The sequence below is a fragment of the Cladophialophora immunda genome, assembly GCF_000835495.1.
Source record: "Cladophialophora immunda strain CBS 83496 unplaced genomic scaffold supercont1.4, whole genome shotgun sequence".
Taxonomy (NCBI): domain Eukaryota; kingdom Fungi; phylum Ascomycota; class Eurotiomycetes; order Chaetothyriales; family Herpotrichiellaceae; genus Cladophialophora; species Cladophialophora immunda.
Window position 1 is genome coordinate 4,930,513 of NW_015622544.1, and position 15,628 is coordinate 4,946,140.

A 15,628-nucleotide genomic window follows, 5' to 3' on the forward strand; every position below is an offset into this window, starting at 1 on the left:
GGAATCTGTCCGATGCCCAGGCGACAACCAAATAAGTGATTGCCCCTAACGCGTAGCACGGTACCGTGAGTGCCTGTGTTTCAGCTGTCGACCATTTCCCCAGTCCTTTGATGATGGTGGGCAGAAAGGTCGAATACCCGTAGAGCATGGTATCGACGCCGAATTGACCACAGGCAAACATCCACACCTTCCAGTCCTTGAGTGCTTTCAGCACGTCTTCTTTGTGGAGTAAGTCGCCTGACATCGTATGCCCGATATGGCGCCGCTTTCGCAGAACCATCAGCTCTCTCTCTTTCTCAGAAAGATAATATGCCGTTTCTGGTTCGTCGGCGAGCCAGAAATAAACCACGACACCCAGTACAACGCTAGGTAGGCCCTCTATGATCATGATCCATCTCCATCCCGACTGACCCGCCACGCCGTCCATGAAGCCGATTCCGTAAGCCAGAAGGCCGCCCACGCTTCCAGCCAAGGCGGCCGAGACAAACAGATAGCCGACCCTGAGCGCGATCTCCCTTTTGGTGTAGAACATGGTAAGATATATTGTCATGCCTTTTAGAGGTCAGTTCACTTGTTCCTATAGTCAACGTGGTCCAGCCACTCGTTACCTGGGAAGAGTCCTGCCTCAAGAGCGCCCATGATCAAGCGGCAAGCGATCAACCCTCCATAATTCTGGACAATGCCTGTCAAGGTGGCGACAACTCCCCACCTACCATTGAAATTGAAAGTGTCAGTGTAGCTTCTCTTTGGCAAGCGCAAAATAAGAAACTATCTCAATCGAGACACTTTTCGCGCTTCGTTGGATTTTGTCCATTCTGGCTCAATCTCCACAACATCCCTGCGTAAATAAACTTGAAAGGAGAGGACCTACGCAAAAGTAATGAAGGCAATCCACCGACTTGGCCTCAGTCTCTTAATGACGAGATTGCTCGGCGTCTCACAGAGTATGTATGTCACAAACAACAGGCTAACCGCTGTTTGATACTGCGACCCGTGAAGTCCCAAATCTTCTTCCATATTGTACAGCCGCGCATTGCCAATGTTGACTCGGTCCAGAAAGGAGACGAGGTAGAGTAGCATGGTTGGAGGGACGATGTAGAAGTCGAGTTTGCGGACTAGGTGTCGTTCGGCGGCGTGATCGATGGGTGGCATTGAGTTCAGGTCTTTTTCTGAGGCAGTGATGATATTGGCCCCGTTGTCGCGTTCCATCGCGGTCTGCTTCTCGGGGTCAAGAATCGCGATGGAACCGCCGTTGCGGGTTGGGCTTGAGTCATTGCTTGTGCCCATCGTGTCAGAGGATCCAACAAGATAGGGTATTTGGTCGACTAAATAGATGAGAAAAGGACTGCGAGACAACTGATCTCAAATATATGGTTGCTCGAAGTTGTCCAGGACCTTAGCCTAGCCAACAGTGATTTCTTTGGTAACAACCAAAGCGAATTTTGATTTCAGATCGTTACACTTGCATTCCACGCGAGTGGTTTTCGATTTCAAGGCAAGCAGAAGGCAGGGCCAGGGAGTGTACGTCCAGAGCAGAGCGGCGGATATCCATGGTGTCCGCAGAGAAGATGAGCAGCGCACTCCCAGGCCCTTATCTCCCTCTTCCTTCCTTGGTATCTGCACCTGCCCGTCCTAGCGCACATTTCCAGCAATGACGCCTGCCAGGCGCTGAATGCCACCACTACTACTGCTCGGCATATCGATCAGCGGGCAGTTGGTGCAACGAGAAACGTGGAGATTATCAGGGACCCTTGCGAGTCTGGCTCCCAAGTGACGCTGGCCCAGGAGCTTGGCATGGAGTGGCTTGATCGTGATTGGCTGACACGAGGGGAAGCGGGGACCTGTTTTGGTGGAGGATCTGCAGGGTGGAGTTCTTAGTGCGACGTCATACGGAGCATCACGGAGAATTCCCGACCTCAGGACAGGTCGTCTTTCTCAGAGCTTGCACCAGCAATGTAATCTGTCGAGACTTGAGAGGTACGGAGTACCGGGATACACACGACAAGAACACGTGGAAAGAGGTCGCTCTCGGCAATTAAGAAGTCGTTATTACCACGGGACAGTCATTCGACAGCCGAGCTCAGTAGAATCCATCCACTGATGCAACGGTCAGTCTAAATATCTTGCAAGATAAGCAAGGACCAATATACCTCCTATCGGTACGCGCCTCTGGAAACGCACAAGGCTGAAAGGGGAAGGTCAAGCTGGATGGACACCCACTACGTCCCTGGGTTTGTTACTGAAGGTGAGCCGCCAAGTACCTCATTCGCAAAGAGCGCACACAATCACTGCCGAATGCGCAGAAACAACTACTTGTCAACACACCTCGATCGAACAAAAAGGAAAAGGCCCCCCTGTATTGCACACTGACTAAGTAGATTGAACCCCCAAATACCTCTCTACCATACAAGCGCTACTTGCTTCCTGTTGAAAAGCAAAAAAACTCACTTTTTTGGCTTGTTGTGAGAAAACCCCGCGAAGGAATTTTTTTTGGTGGTTCACATTCGGTTGGATCCAAGGGCGTTGTTGCTCCCACCTATAGCTTCATATCATGTTTCAGAGCTCCTGCGCACCCACTATGAACATATTCGAAGTCATCATATCATCCGAATTAGGGAGTTACAGAGTAGAGCTCCTACGTTTCAATGACCCTCAGCTATGCAAATACTGGCTGCGAGTTAGGGAGATGAATGCTGATTCAAGAAGACTGTGGACGAGACTTATTGCTTGCACCATGGCACCGGTCGAATGTTGACAGAATTCTGAGCAAGTAAATATATATGGTCGTTGTTTCCGAGGGTGGTGCTGGTGAGTATTGCTTGGCGGATCAAAGAGCGGTACGGTAGGGCCCCGGTAAAGTGAATATGGATGGGTCACGAATATCACATGGGGTAGTCGGATTGAAAAGACCGGCATTGTCCTGAAACTATCGCTCGTCTGCTTTCGAGAACCATGCTACAATGCAAGCCTATCTCAGGTGCTGGATTGACCGCTGACGAGAACAGGTGGAATGATGCCTCAACTCCCGGGATGTTACTTTGACACACGCACTTCAGACCTGCGCCCAAAGCTCGACGCAGGTCTCGCTCGGCTGATCCTCGAGATCGAGCCCATTCTTGCACAAAGAACCAATGAACCGAGCCACTTTCTCTGCCCTTGGGGGAGGACGTCCATGTTGGCTTGACGGTGCGTCACAGCAGGGTACGCTCCAGGCTCATTCGGTTACTTTTGACCTCTCGCTTGGTTTGCACACCAAACAGCCTGTTTCGAGACGGAGAGATTGCTTTGACGGGGACTGTGGGCCCCTGTCATCTAGAGAAGAGACTGTTCGCAGCAGACACAAGGGGTCTATTTCACAGATGGAGGCATCTATCTCTACCAGCGACCCAGAATGGAATGCAAACTGGTGGCCCTATCCCATTGAAGCCGTGCCAACAGTCCGTCCCCAGGGGGTTGGACTAATTGCATACTGGAGTTTAGCATGGTCGAAGTCGACACCAAGGGCACAAAAGGCTCGGATAGAGACACGTTAGGATCGGGGCCTGAGAGTACTCATACGAAGGGGGCTAGACGGCGTTTCGGAGAACAATTGCTCCCCATGCCTTTGACGAACCCACGCCCAACACTTGACAATGTTGGGCAGCAGAGGGGCCCATTCTGCCATGTAAGTCTCCTTATAGTAATGGGTGCCAAGCACACAAAGGAATAAATAGAAGAGAGAAAATACACACCGCGAAGTCCATCTTGTTGGTTCTTGTCCAGACTAGGGAGCACTGGGAGTGTGGTCTTAGGCTGCGTAAGCAAGGCTGTGGCTGATGAGGCTGAGCACCAAAGCGGGTCCCAGAACCCCCGTCGTTTCTCCGGCAGCCCTGGCGTCATCAGCAAAACATTGCGCAGGCTTGGGTTTATTTTGGCACACGAAGCGTCCCAGGCTGCAAGGCTTCAAGGCTCGTATTTGTCTGTTATCAGTCTATCCCAATCACCGCAGCGGCACGCAGTCTGTTATGCAGGCATCAGCCATAATGCTAAAGCCATCCTCTCGGTGAGTTGAAGTGCCCTTTTCCATTCATGGGAGGTTGAGAGCTGACAATCAAGGCACCATAATACACCTTTCCCTTCGACGCTTCCCGCATTCATCGACGCAGTTTTATTGCCGCGATCCCAAGATCACCACACATGAATACGCCCATCGAAGCTCAATCTATATCCTCCCTCAATAACTTGCTAGCAAACCCACCACGCTACCCGAGGAACCCCACTCATGAAGTCCATGAATCGCTTGTGCTCTACATTGTTCGGGTGCCAGGTAGCAAAGGTGAGAAGAGGATGGAATTGTACAAGGGAGGGACATGCATTGAATTCTTGTAGATGTGTTCCTCACGCCCCTGAAACCGGCGACTAAAGCCTCGATAAGTATCGAGGCTGTCCAGTCCAGTCTATATTTCCTCCATGTTGAGAGACCTGAAGACGAGGCGCTGAGAAAATCACTGGAAGCCGCACAGACTACAGAGACTCGCGGCCAAGAAATCCCTCCCATACAGAGGAAACCTCTTCCCCCTACCCCCTACGCGAACTATCCTGCTTCTCAGAGACCGCCAACTCCACCCAAGAGCTATCCTCATTATCAACCTCCCTTGCCAGAGTCAAAAACTGCGACTCAAGCAGAGCGCTATGTAGCGCGTGGCACTCATCTCCGGCTGGCCACTACGGACAACCGGAATGTTCCGTCTGGCAAGCCTGTCGGCGCCCGATTAATGCCTTCAAAGACGCAGGATTGTGAAGAGAGCCCATCTCCGAGCCCCATTGAAAATGCACAAATTCAACTTAGATTGGCCAGGAAGCCAGTTCAACCAGTGCTTCATACTGATGCTCATGGATACAATCAGTCAGATACTGATCAGGAATTGCCGATCAGTGGCGACCTTGACCACTATTGGCAACATCCTAGTTCACCGTCCGCAGGGTCTATACCCGTCAATGCGCGAACTGGAACGTTGCGCATTACAGTGATTCGGCGAGATCCCGCTTCTGGTAGTCAATGGAACGTTGGGAGCATAGTCCAGCAGACCACAGAAGCACCGTTGCGGAAGGTTGACATTGAGCTCACCTCACCGGGTTATACCAAGTTCGTGCAGTTAGAAGCTGGTGGAGGTGCTGGGTTCCGCAGAAAGGTCGCCTATATGCAAACATCTAGTGATGATGGATCATTATTGACAAGGAGGAGAGGCAGTTCCATGGAGTCCTATTCAAACGCTCCCCAATCAACTGGCCGAAGATTGAAGCAGGCCTACGCTTTCCTCTCGCCGTGGCAAGGGATGTGCGCTTTCGGCAATGGCCTGGATGGGAAAAGCCTACGATGTCGGCATTTACTACCAGGGGCAAATACATCCATGCCAGGTGTAAGTGCAGATGTTGCAGAACTACGCTTCAATCTACCGTGGGCATCACTTCGGTTGAAGGACCCGAACAAGAAACAGGCCAATCATATGTCGGACTTGTCTCACGACACGTCTATATCACGTCCGGAAACTTCCTCCAATAGAGAACAGTGGAGGCGAAGCTTCCAAACCTTGACGCACAGAGCGCGAAAACAGCTCTCGATCAGCGACAACACCGGCTCCATGGAGGACCCAGCACAGCTCGACAAGCCGGGTGACCAGATTCGGATGAGCCTTGATCTTGGACGGGAGAAGGCTGGAGGTGGATTCAAAGGCCACAGTGCCAAGCTAGGCAAGCTCATCATCAATGACGAGGGTTTGAAGATGTGTGACCTGGTAGTGGCAGCTTGTATGGGTGTCTGGTGGCAGCACTATGCGGGAGACATGTCGTCTTATTGAGCGTCTGTCCAATTCGTATCCATTGGATAGATGGGATAGGTCTCCGTGTTGGCTAGCAATGATCATACTCGGTGACCTTCTTCCCCTGAGCTGTGACTAGTTTCAATTGAGTATATACTTCTAGGTTCCGGAATGCATGAAGCCTCCCCTATGCACGTTACAGCCTCGCCATGCGCAGCAATCCACCGTAATGGCAATTTTAATATTTTCGATGCGGGGAGAAATGGAAAGGAGTCCCGCCTTGGCGGTTTCCTGATGTTGACGTTCTCCACAAGTGGCCGTTCCAACTGCGCATGGCCAACGGGCTGCTTAGAAGGTGATCACTCACTATATTCCAGAAGCAGCGCCGATAACTTGCACGTTTTACCTGCAGCGCCCGTGGGTGCACATGAGAAGCATCAACACTGGTTCAGTTTTGGCAGCAGCTCACCGTTACCCATTCGAGTTTACCCGCCGTATCCTTCATCCAATACGAGACCGCGATATTGGCACGACTGCGATCAACTGCCTGTCCTCCAGTCCTCGTGATTCAAATCGTCAGATTTAAAGAGATGCATATACAAGAATGATGACGAACTGTGTCTGAGATCAGCCTCTGGCGGCGGAAGAGGAGGACCTGTGGTGATTCAGCTACCACGCTGTCTGCTCGCCTCCGTCATCCGCTCCTATTGCCATGGCAGAGGCAGCTGAGATGAAGCAAAACCCCATGGGTGTAGGGGCAGCAACTGATCGAGAAAAACTGCAAGTAAAGAGTGCGCAGCTGCAACCAGCATTTCAGCCCGCCTTCAAAGTCAACGGGGAACCGGGTCCTGCAATCCTGTCTAATAGCCGCTCAAGCAACACACCGGGCGCTGGTCCGACTCCTTCGGGCTCGACTCCACGAGACGCTTCGCCTGACAAGCTCACCCCCTTTTCCACAGCATCCAGGACGTCAAGTGCCCTGAAAAAGACGTACGGTTCCGGATCAAACCTCGCCCGGAGTGTGACGAACGAACAGTCGGTTGGCGGAAGAGAACCCGCTGATTCGGACAATGCGTTGCAGAGCAATGGGACTCCCACAGCGGGCAGAAAGAGTGTGCAGTTTTCTCGAGACACCCAAGAGATCAGCCCGCATAGCAATGGCCACACCACGCCTCCAGTTGGCCGAGCCGATGGTTCAGAGCAGGATAAACACCACTCCCTGTATGCCAGGTTGAGGGCACTGGCTATACCTCAAGGATATTCGTTCAGTCATACTCGGTCTCCCAGCGGTCTGTCGGCCAGTGGGCGTTCTGTGGACGGCAAGGATGTCGACAACCAACTTTCTACTCCATCGGGCCGCAACGAGGCTGGGCTCGCTGCTACCTTGGAGGAAGATAGCGGTGCTGATGCCGATGCCGATGCGGAGGAGAGTAGCGCTGCAGAGAACAGCGTGTCGCAGTGGGCAACTCGAAAACGGCGGCGGAAAATACAACGTTTTGACGACATTGAAACCGCACCGTCATCTCCCCACAGCTTGATGCGTCCAGGCTTTGCAAGTGCTCCTATCAACTCTGATACGGACATAGAAAGACCTCGTGCACTCATCAGAAGAGCCACGGATACCGATATGATTAACAGCCCTCAGGGTGTCTCTGAGGATGAAGGGCGCAAGCAACTCACTAACAGCAGTGGTTGGACACCTCGTCATCCTCTCCGGGGTTTAAGCTATGGCGGTCAGAGAAAGCCAGGCGATACTACACCAGATGGTCTGAGAAGACCGCTGACCCTGCTCAATTTTGCTAGCATTACTTCCTCTCGAGAAGCTGGCTCCAATGAGGCACAAACTCCCAAGACACCTTCACGCCGAAAGCTGCTGGCCGAGCGAAGTTCAACCCTGAGCGCCGCCAAATGGAGGCAACTCAAGAACAGTATTAAAACCCTCGGTCAGGGTAGGAAGAAACCGCCCACTCCCGAGGTCCAAAGATCTGCCGCCCTTCTCGCTGAATTGGCCGCCGCAGCTCCTGCAGCTCTGATGCTCGCCAGTATGTTCCAGCGCGACGAGCATGATCACAGAAGGGTACCAGTGCTTCTGGAACAGCTCAAGGTGCAAGTCACCGACAGCGAAGTTGACCAGCACAAGAGTAAGGATGAAAAATCGATCAAGGAGTCCGACGAGGACAAGGTCCTGCGACATCTGATCTTCAAGATTGAATGTGAATACGGTAATGGTGCCAACCGGATGAAATGGGTGATCAAACGATCGCTTGGAGATTTCTCTAAAATGCATTTGAGATACAAAGCCGCCTATAACGCTGGGAGACTTAGATTAAGAAGCGACGGGCGAAAGAAAATGCCAAAGTTTCCTTTGGAGGTGTTCCCATACCTGAAGTCTCTACGCTTGTTCGCCGATGAAGGCGATGACGAAGAGGCTGACGCTGGGGACGATACCGAACCAGGCACAGCAACAGACACCGAAAGACCAACTCCTCGAAGCCAGACTCGACCTGGGATGAATTCAGGACGGCGGAAATCAAGCGTGGCAGGGCTTCACGATCCTATAACCCCTGGGAGTACGCGCCGAGAGATGTTTGCCGAGCGCCAGCGTAAGACTCTGGAAAAATATCTGCAACAGATGATTCAGTTTATGCTGTTTCGTCCGGAGAGCAACCGTTTGTGCAGATTCCTGGAAATATCAGCTCTTGGTGTTCGTCTTGCTGCCGAGGGAAGTGAGCATGGTAAAGAAGGGCTTTTGCTCATCCGATCGGCCAAAGGCCTCGATTTCAGAGCCTTGAATGCCCTCGAGTTTAAGAAGCGGCATACTCCAAAGTGGTTCCTGGTCAGACACAGTTATGTTGTCTGTGTGGACTCCGCAGAGCAGATGCACATTTATGATGTATTTTTGTTCGATTCAGACTTCAAAATACAATCCCGAAGGTTACGGTCGAGCGACCAGAGAAGTGCGAAGGAGTTGGCAGAGGCAGCAAAGGAATCTGCCAAACATCCACAGCACCATCGTCTCAAATTGGTCAACTCGGAAAGAAAGTTGAAACTCATCTCTAACAACGAACGCCAGTTGCAACAATTCGAGGAGTCCATCAGAGAAATGGTTGCAGGATCGCCCTGGGCAAAAATTAACAGGTTCGACAGCTTCGCTCCAGTGAGGCCGAATTGCTTTGCCCAGTGGCTTGTCGACGGCAGAGACCACATGTGGGTGGTATCTCGCGCCTTGAACCAAGCCAAAGATGTCATTTATATCCACGACTGGTGGTTGAGCCCCGAGCTGTATATGAGGCGGCCTCCTGCCATCAGTCAGAAATGGCGTCTTGACCGACTCCTGAAGAAGAAAGCCGAAGAAGGGGTCAAGATCTTCGTCATCGTTTATCGCAATATCGACGCGGCTATTCCAATAGACTCTCAGTACACCAAATTCTCTCTCCTGGACCTGCACCCCAACGTATTTGTCCAGAGATCACCGAATCAATTTCGGCAAAACACCTTCTTCTGGGCGCATCATGAAAAGATATGCATCGTTGACCACACCGTGGCTTTTGTCGGAGGCATTGACTTGTGCTTTGGCAGATGGGATACTCCTCAACACACGCTCGTCGATGACAAGCCCACTGGCTTTGAGCCAAGTGAGGAGCCTAAGGATGCGGATCATTGCCAACTGTGGCCGGGAAAGGACTACTCGAATCCAAGGATACAAGACTTCTATGCGCTTAATAAGCCATACGAAGAGATGTACGACCGTTCAAGAGTAGCCCGAATGCCGTGGCATGATATTTCAATGCAGGTTGTCGGGCAACCAGCTCGTGACCTGACCAGGCATTTTGTCCAGAGGTGGAACTACATCCTGCGGCAACGCAAACCAACACGCCCCACGCCTTTTTTGCTCCCCCCTCCAGACTTTGACCCAGCCGATCTGGAAGCGCTTGGTCTCGATGGAACATGTGAAGTCCAGATTTGTCGCTCCGCCGGGCCTTGGTCATTAGGTACTCCGGACAAGACAGAGCACAGCATCATGAACGCCTACATCAAGCTGATTGAGGAATCCGAGCATTTCGTCTACATTGAAAACCAATTTTTCATCTCTAGCTGTGAGACCGAAGGTGCCACGGTACACAACAAAATCGGCGACGCTCTTGTGGAACGAATCACCCGTGCCAGCAAGAACGAGGAGGCTTGGAAAGCGGTGATCATTATTCCGTTGATTCCTGGTTTCCAGAACACGGTTGAGGAAGAAGGTGGAACCAGCGTGCGGCTGATCATGCAGTATCAATATCGCAGTATCTGCCGAGGAGAATCGTCCATATTCGGTCGGTTGAAGGCTGTTGGCGTGGATCCTGAAGAATATATCCAGTTCTACAGTCTTCGTCAGTGGGGCAGAATCGGCCCACGCAAGACGCTTGTGACCGAACAACTCTACATCCACGCGAAATGTATGGTGGTCGATGACAGAATTGCATTGATTGGATCCGCAAACATCAATGAACGATCATTGCTGGGAAATCGTGATTCGGAATGTGCTGCTATTGTGCGTGATACAGATATGGTCTGGTCGTGGATGAACGGCAAACCCTATCAGGTTGGTCGCTTCCCGCACACGCTCCGCATGCGTTTGATGCGCGAACACCTCGGCCTGGATGTTGACAAGATCATGGAAGATGCACAAGTGATGGAAGCAGAACACAACAAAATGCATTCCTCTGGAAAGTCAGTCCGATCAGAATCCCCAGAAGACGCTTTTGGGAGCCCTCTCTCAGAAGTGGACGATGTGCTAAGTCCACTGCATGGGCAAGATACGGAACTGCACGAGGAATTGCTTCAACGCACTGAGGAGTTCAGGAGCTTCAACCATGATGTAGATTGGGAGCAACAGGGCAACCCTAACCTCAAATCGAAGAGGGCCGGTGTGACTCAAGACCCGCGCGTTACTGGCGATCCCCACCACCGGCAAGATGTAGAAGGGCACGGATATGACAGGATGGCGGAGATTGCCGCCAAAGGACTGGGAGACGGACGAGACAGCACGCTTGTCAAGGTGAACAAGGAGGTTTTGTTCTCGAGCATTGATCCAGAGGGCAAAGCCGCCTTGGAAGATCCGCGAAAACATGGTGAACAGCTTCGGCTGCCATCGTATGTGGTCAAGATGGAGACACCAAACCCTCCACTGCCTCCCAAGCCCGGTTTGAGCCGCATGGACACGATACAGCTGGGCTTACCCATGTTGTCGCAGTTGCCCCCTCTACCCTCGGGGGACGACTCGGACATAGGAGGTCCTGGACTTGCCAAGGTCAGTTCCAAGGACTCGATTCGCCCTCACCATCCACTGATGGATGAGCTGCGACGGCCGCTGGTCGATCGGGATTCGATGACGGACCCGATCCACGACGCCTTCCTCTACGACACCTGGCACGCGGTGGCAGAAAATAACACCAAGATATACCGCACTGTGTTTCGGTGTATGCCAGATAACCAAGTGCGGAACTGGGACGAATATCATCAGTACGTGGCATATGAACAACGCTTTAACCAATTGCAAGGCAATGACCTTCCTAAGGAAGACAAGGTGTCCGATCCTTCGCGAGCTGGATCCGTCGCCAAAAGCGGTCCACCCGGAGCCGGGTCTCGACATCCGGCCGCACAAATTAAGGCGGTAACTCACGTTCCCACCGATATTGAGAAGGCAACTGGCGATGTGAAGGCGAAAATCAAGAACGTGCTTGGGGAAAAGACGAACCACGCTCATGAGACCGCTGAAAAGGAGAAACTTCGGCGCTGGGCTGCCGAGACCAATCACGCGCAGGCTGAAAGACAAGGGATGCCCACCTTGCATCGGCAGGAAACGTTGACGGAGGAAAAAGCGGGACTACAGACTGTCCACGAAGGACAGGCCATCGTCGACGAAGGCAGCGGAACCGGCGAAGACGATGACTTCAGCACCGAGCGACCCATCAGCAGCCTGAGCTCGACGGCGGTGGAAAAGGAGAAACCGGCATCAAACGGTACTCCATCAACCACCAACGGTCCCTTTGTTGGGTATTCGGATGCGGTGAACCAGAATGCCGCTCATTCCACGGCCAACCTTGGTGGAAGTGGTCGTCGACGCAGAAGGGCTACTACTAGGTCCAGTAGACGTGACTTCAGCGCGAGCGATGACATACTGGCCATTGAAGAGGCGGAAGAGCTGTTGGGCTGTGTCCAGGGACATCTCGTGGTCTGGCCCTATGATTGGTAAGTGATTTGTCGCGGCGAACGTGTCTTTTCTCGTACTTCGTATATCGTCGTCCAAGTGCTGACGGTTGTTTGTGTCTAGGTTGGAGAAAGTCGAGGCCGGAAGTAACTGGTTGTTTCCGTTTGACCAGATCAGTCCGATCGAAATCTAGTGAGTGGCCCTCTGACCGTCGCCCTACACACAGGACGACAATGGAAGACTTCGAATGAAGGCACTGACAGTTGGCTTTAGTATCTGATCATGCCAACCTCACGAGGGGATGCAAACAGCTCCCACATCTACACTTCATTATTGCTTCCTTACATTCAGGCTGGTTCAATCATAGGGCTGTCGAGTCAAAGAGGTTCCGCAGAGAGGGAGAGAGGCACATGGAGAGGAAAACGTACAGATCCAGACACCGGCATGAGAGCACAGGGTCATGTTCCAGTGGAAAAGAAAGCGATTGATGTCATACACTTTGTCTTAACATTCATGCTACGGCCGACGAAAAAAAAAGGGCATATTTGTATTTCCCCATGGTTCCATACTGGCATTCGAGCATTCTACGGGAGGAACGGCGCATGGACTTTGGCGAGCGAGCATTGCCCCGCAGCACTTTCGCAATATATTTATTCTGTTGGTCTATCTTTCCTTCGGCAGGGTCTGCCTGTGTATGAGGCGCAGAATGGATCACGCGCCTGCAGATCGAATCTGTACATGTCCCCTGTACCACCCTTGTCAAGGAGCACACATACCTCTCCCGATGGTCCCGGCGTACGAGATGGGAAAACTGATGACGGACTCGCTCCCCGGACATACTCGACGCTGCCATACTCCGCATCGTCGAGCGACATCGACATCGGAGGACCGTCCGTGATGGGTGATACATTACTTGTCGTAGATAGTTCAGCATCTTCTAGAACAATATATCTGAGAAATATCTATGTACATCAGTGGTTCGCTGTCCCGCAGCCGGATTCGACTTTCAGCGGACTTCGCTGTGGAAGATTCTATAATGGCAGTAGATCAAAGCATTGTAGCGCTTGTCTTGGTCAAATCCGATCTCGTCTTCTTTCCCTCACAAGGTCTTTCAAAAAATATCGACAGTTCTGACTATACAGCACAAATTGAAAACAGCATGATACATAGCAAAAAGGTACATCGCTGGACATCTTCAAAACTCACTTTTCCGGCCTCGCGGCCACCCACCCGTCTTGCCTGCAAAACTCTATGTCTTCTCCCCAAAGAATACATCAGGCATTGATATAACACTGACTGTCGACGTCTGCTCGCCGGTCTGATGGATACAGTCCTGTCGACCTCCTTTTCCCACTGTCGGCTGATCTGTTCACCTTCAATCAGGCTTGAAGAGCACTGACAATTTGCTTCATGTTTGGAGCCAAGATCATAGAGATCCTGCAGCAGTCTCTGAAAGCCAGTGCCTGCCGACAAATACTATGCCTTCATGATAGGTGAAGAGAACGCCCATGCGGCTCAGTCTGGTAGTAGTGATTGCCGGTGTCCCGGCTCGGAAAGCTGAGCGCACAAGACAAAGAATCCTGATGATAAGCGGTGGTGTCTTCGCTCATACCCGTTGCTGAGTTGATACACGTGGTAGACTCTCTTCTCATCGAAGGAGTTGAGCCACAAAAAGCGTGGTGAGGTGTACCCCTGTAACATAATATTACAACACCAAGATAAAGCCATGTAGATGAGACGGCCGCCGTGTTGTACAAGCCCGAAGTATTTCATGGACTATCAACGAAATCGTCAACCTCGGCAGCAGAATACTTTCTTCCACCAAGGGACATTAGCGTTGTCGTCATCGAAGCCTGATTTCTCCGTAGGAGGCAAGGGATTAGGGGTGGATAATTGTCGGTTTGGTTGCATGGACGCAGGCATCTGGTAAGATGCCGCTCCAGCACCGCTAACGTTAGGAGTATGGCCCTTGGAGGCAAACGGTGCTTGATGGGGTAGCGAGCCAGCGCCGGCACCGTGCTGCCTTCTTGCCTCAACCACTCTGCGCACGATCACTGTCGACTCTCATTAGCCAGGGACATTGACGGACGGAAGAGCAGCGTCGACTTACGAGCAAAGGTCTCCTCGATGTTGACCATTTCTCGCGCACTTGTCTCCATAAAACCACAGTTTCTGCTCTTGGCCCATTCCCAGCCCACCTTGCTGCTGACCACTCTGGCATCTTTAAGATCACATTTGTTACCGGCGACGATCTTGATTGGAGGAAACTTCCATCCATCTTCCCTTCTGCCGCGGACCTTGGCTCCCTTTTCGCGGAGCAACCGGGAGTTCTCTTCGACTCTGTTCTCGGCTTCAATGTCAATCATGTCAAGAAACCACGAAAGCCCGTCGAGAGAGGCAGCATTGGTGATGTCATAAACCAGGAGAAAAGCGTCAGACTGGAGGTTGGAGGCAGCCCACAAACTTCGATACTCTTCTTGGCCGGCTGTGTCGGTGAGTGAGAGATAGTAGTTTAAGCCGTCCACTGTTCGGGTTACCGAGTACGAGTCCTCGATAGTAGGATCATATCTGCGCAGAGTTAGCAGGATCCTTTTGGTCAAGGGGACAAGGAGAATAACGTACTCGGAAGTCCATTGCGATCTGACGAGGCGCAATGTAATGGACGACTTGCCTGCAGAGGGAAAACGTCAGCGGAACGTGCCACATGCGCCGGCGACACGGAAAAGGCAAGAAAACATACCGCAACCTCCATCACCGCATATAGTGATGGAAATTTTGTCCGCCATGGTGGAATGGTGGAATGAGAGGTTTTAAGAGAAGGGTCCCCCTCTTGGAGCGCAAAATAACTGTGAAGCTGGTGTGGAAGGCTCTGAGACTCTAGTGGAGGAAACTGCGATCCTGCAAGAGAGACAAAGTCCCGGAGAAGGTAGGAGCAACTTTTATTATGGCGAAGGACGATCCGAACGACGGGGGACTGCGCACGGAGGCGCTCTGAGGATTCCGAGGACTATTTGCGTCTCGATCCCTGAGATTTGGATCTGTACTGGAGGCTTTCTTTATTCGCGACAAAAAGGGGAGAGCGACGCTGCAGACACGGGGGGCAGATGGTCAGGAGGTCGAGAGAGGATTCGTAGGAATATCGCAAGAAATCGGGACGAGAAAGTCGAGAGACTGCAATAGTCGGGACAGAAGTGGGATGCAATTTAATGCTGGGCCGGGGAAGTCGAGGGATACGGGCAGGTGCTGCTGGCAGTGGGATGAGTGGGCGCAAAGGTGCAGGTGGCAGATGCGCGGGTGGACGGTGGGATGTTGATATTGACGAATTTGGCGACAATGGTGGTGGGCAAGGTCGCACTGGATGATATAGGAGGCGTCGGGTGTTGTGTCTATCGGAAGTGACAAAGGTCTTGGGTCGTGTGATTGAGGAGAGGGGGAACTGTGAAGATAGAAATGTATGGTTGGAAATGTTGAAGCAGGAAGTGTGAGAGACGAGGTTCGGGAAGGCTGGCTTTGCGACCAGGGGGGGGGGGTTGAAGAACTAGCACCCACGCACCCACATGCCCACACACACTGGTCTTTTCCGTACGTACTCCGTCCGTTTGTACCCTGCCTTCGACTCCGAGCATTGGATGATGGC

General features: G+C 52.1%; 3 protein-coding genes across 5 annotated transcripts; 2 read left to right on the forward strand and 1 right to left on the reverse strand.

Annotated features, from left to right (window-relative positions):
* Positions 1-3,896: 3,896 nt before the first annotated feature.
* Positions 3,897-5,984, forward strand: PV07_08044. Of its 2 annotated transcripts, XM_016395171.1 has the most exons (3): positions 3,897-4,042; positions 4,096-4,315; positions 4,369-5,984. In XM_016395171.1, exons 2-3 carry the CDS (start codon positions 4,177-4,179, stop codon positions 5,835-5,837), a joined length of 1,608 nt encoding a protein of 535 aa, XP_016248590.1. In that variant the 5' UTR covers positions 3,897-4,042; positions 4,096-4,176; the 3' UTR covers positions 5,838-5,984. The 2 variants fall into 2 exon arrangements, with proteins under 2 accessions (XP_016248590.1, XP_016248591.1); XM_016395172.1 differs by having other exon boundaries at positions 4,096-5,984.
* Positions 5,985-6,106: 122 nt separating this feature from the next.
* PV07_08045 (uncharacterized protein) lies at positions 6,107-12,872 on the forward strand. Its single transcript, XM_016395173.1, has 3 exons — positions 6,107-12,032; positions 12,115-12,183; positions 12,265-12,872. The coding sequence occupies exons 1-3, from the start codon at positions 6,511-6,513 to the stop codon at positions 12,269-12,271; spliced, it is 5,598 nt and encodes a 1,865-aa protein (XP_016248592.1). The 5' UTR covers positions 6,107-6,510; the 3' UTR covers positions 12,272-12,872.
* On the reverse strand, positions 12,864-15,505 carry PV07_08046. 2 transcript variants are annotated; one of them, XM_016395174.1, is made up of 4 exons: positions 14,732-15,505; positions 14,614-14,662; positions 14,102-14,559; positions 12,864-14,045 (listed from the first exon to the last, which is right to left on the reverse strand). In XM_016395174.1, the coding sequence occupies exons 1-4, from the start codon at positions 14,775-14,777 to the stop codon at positions 13,783-13,785; spliced, it is 816 nt and encodes a 271-aa protein (XP_016248593.1). In that variant the 5' UTR covers positions 14,778-15,505; the 3' UTR covers positions 12,864-13,782. The 2 variants fall into 2 exon arrangements, with proteins under 2 accessions (XP_016248593.1, XP_016248594.1); XM_016395175.1 differs by having other exon boundaries at positions 12,864-14,559.
* Between the last annotated feature and the right edge of the window lie 123 nt (positions 15,506-15,628).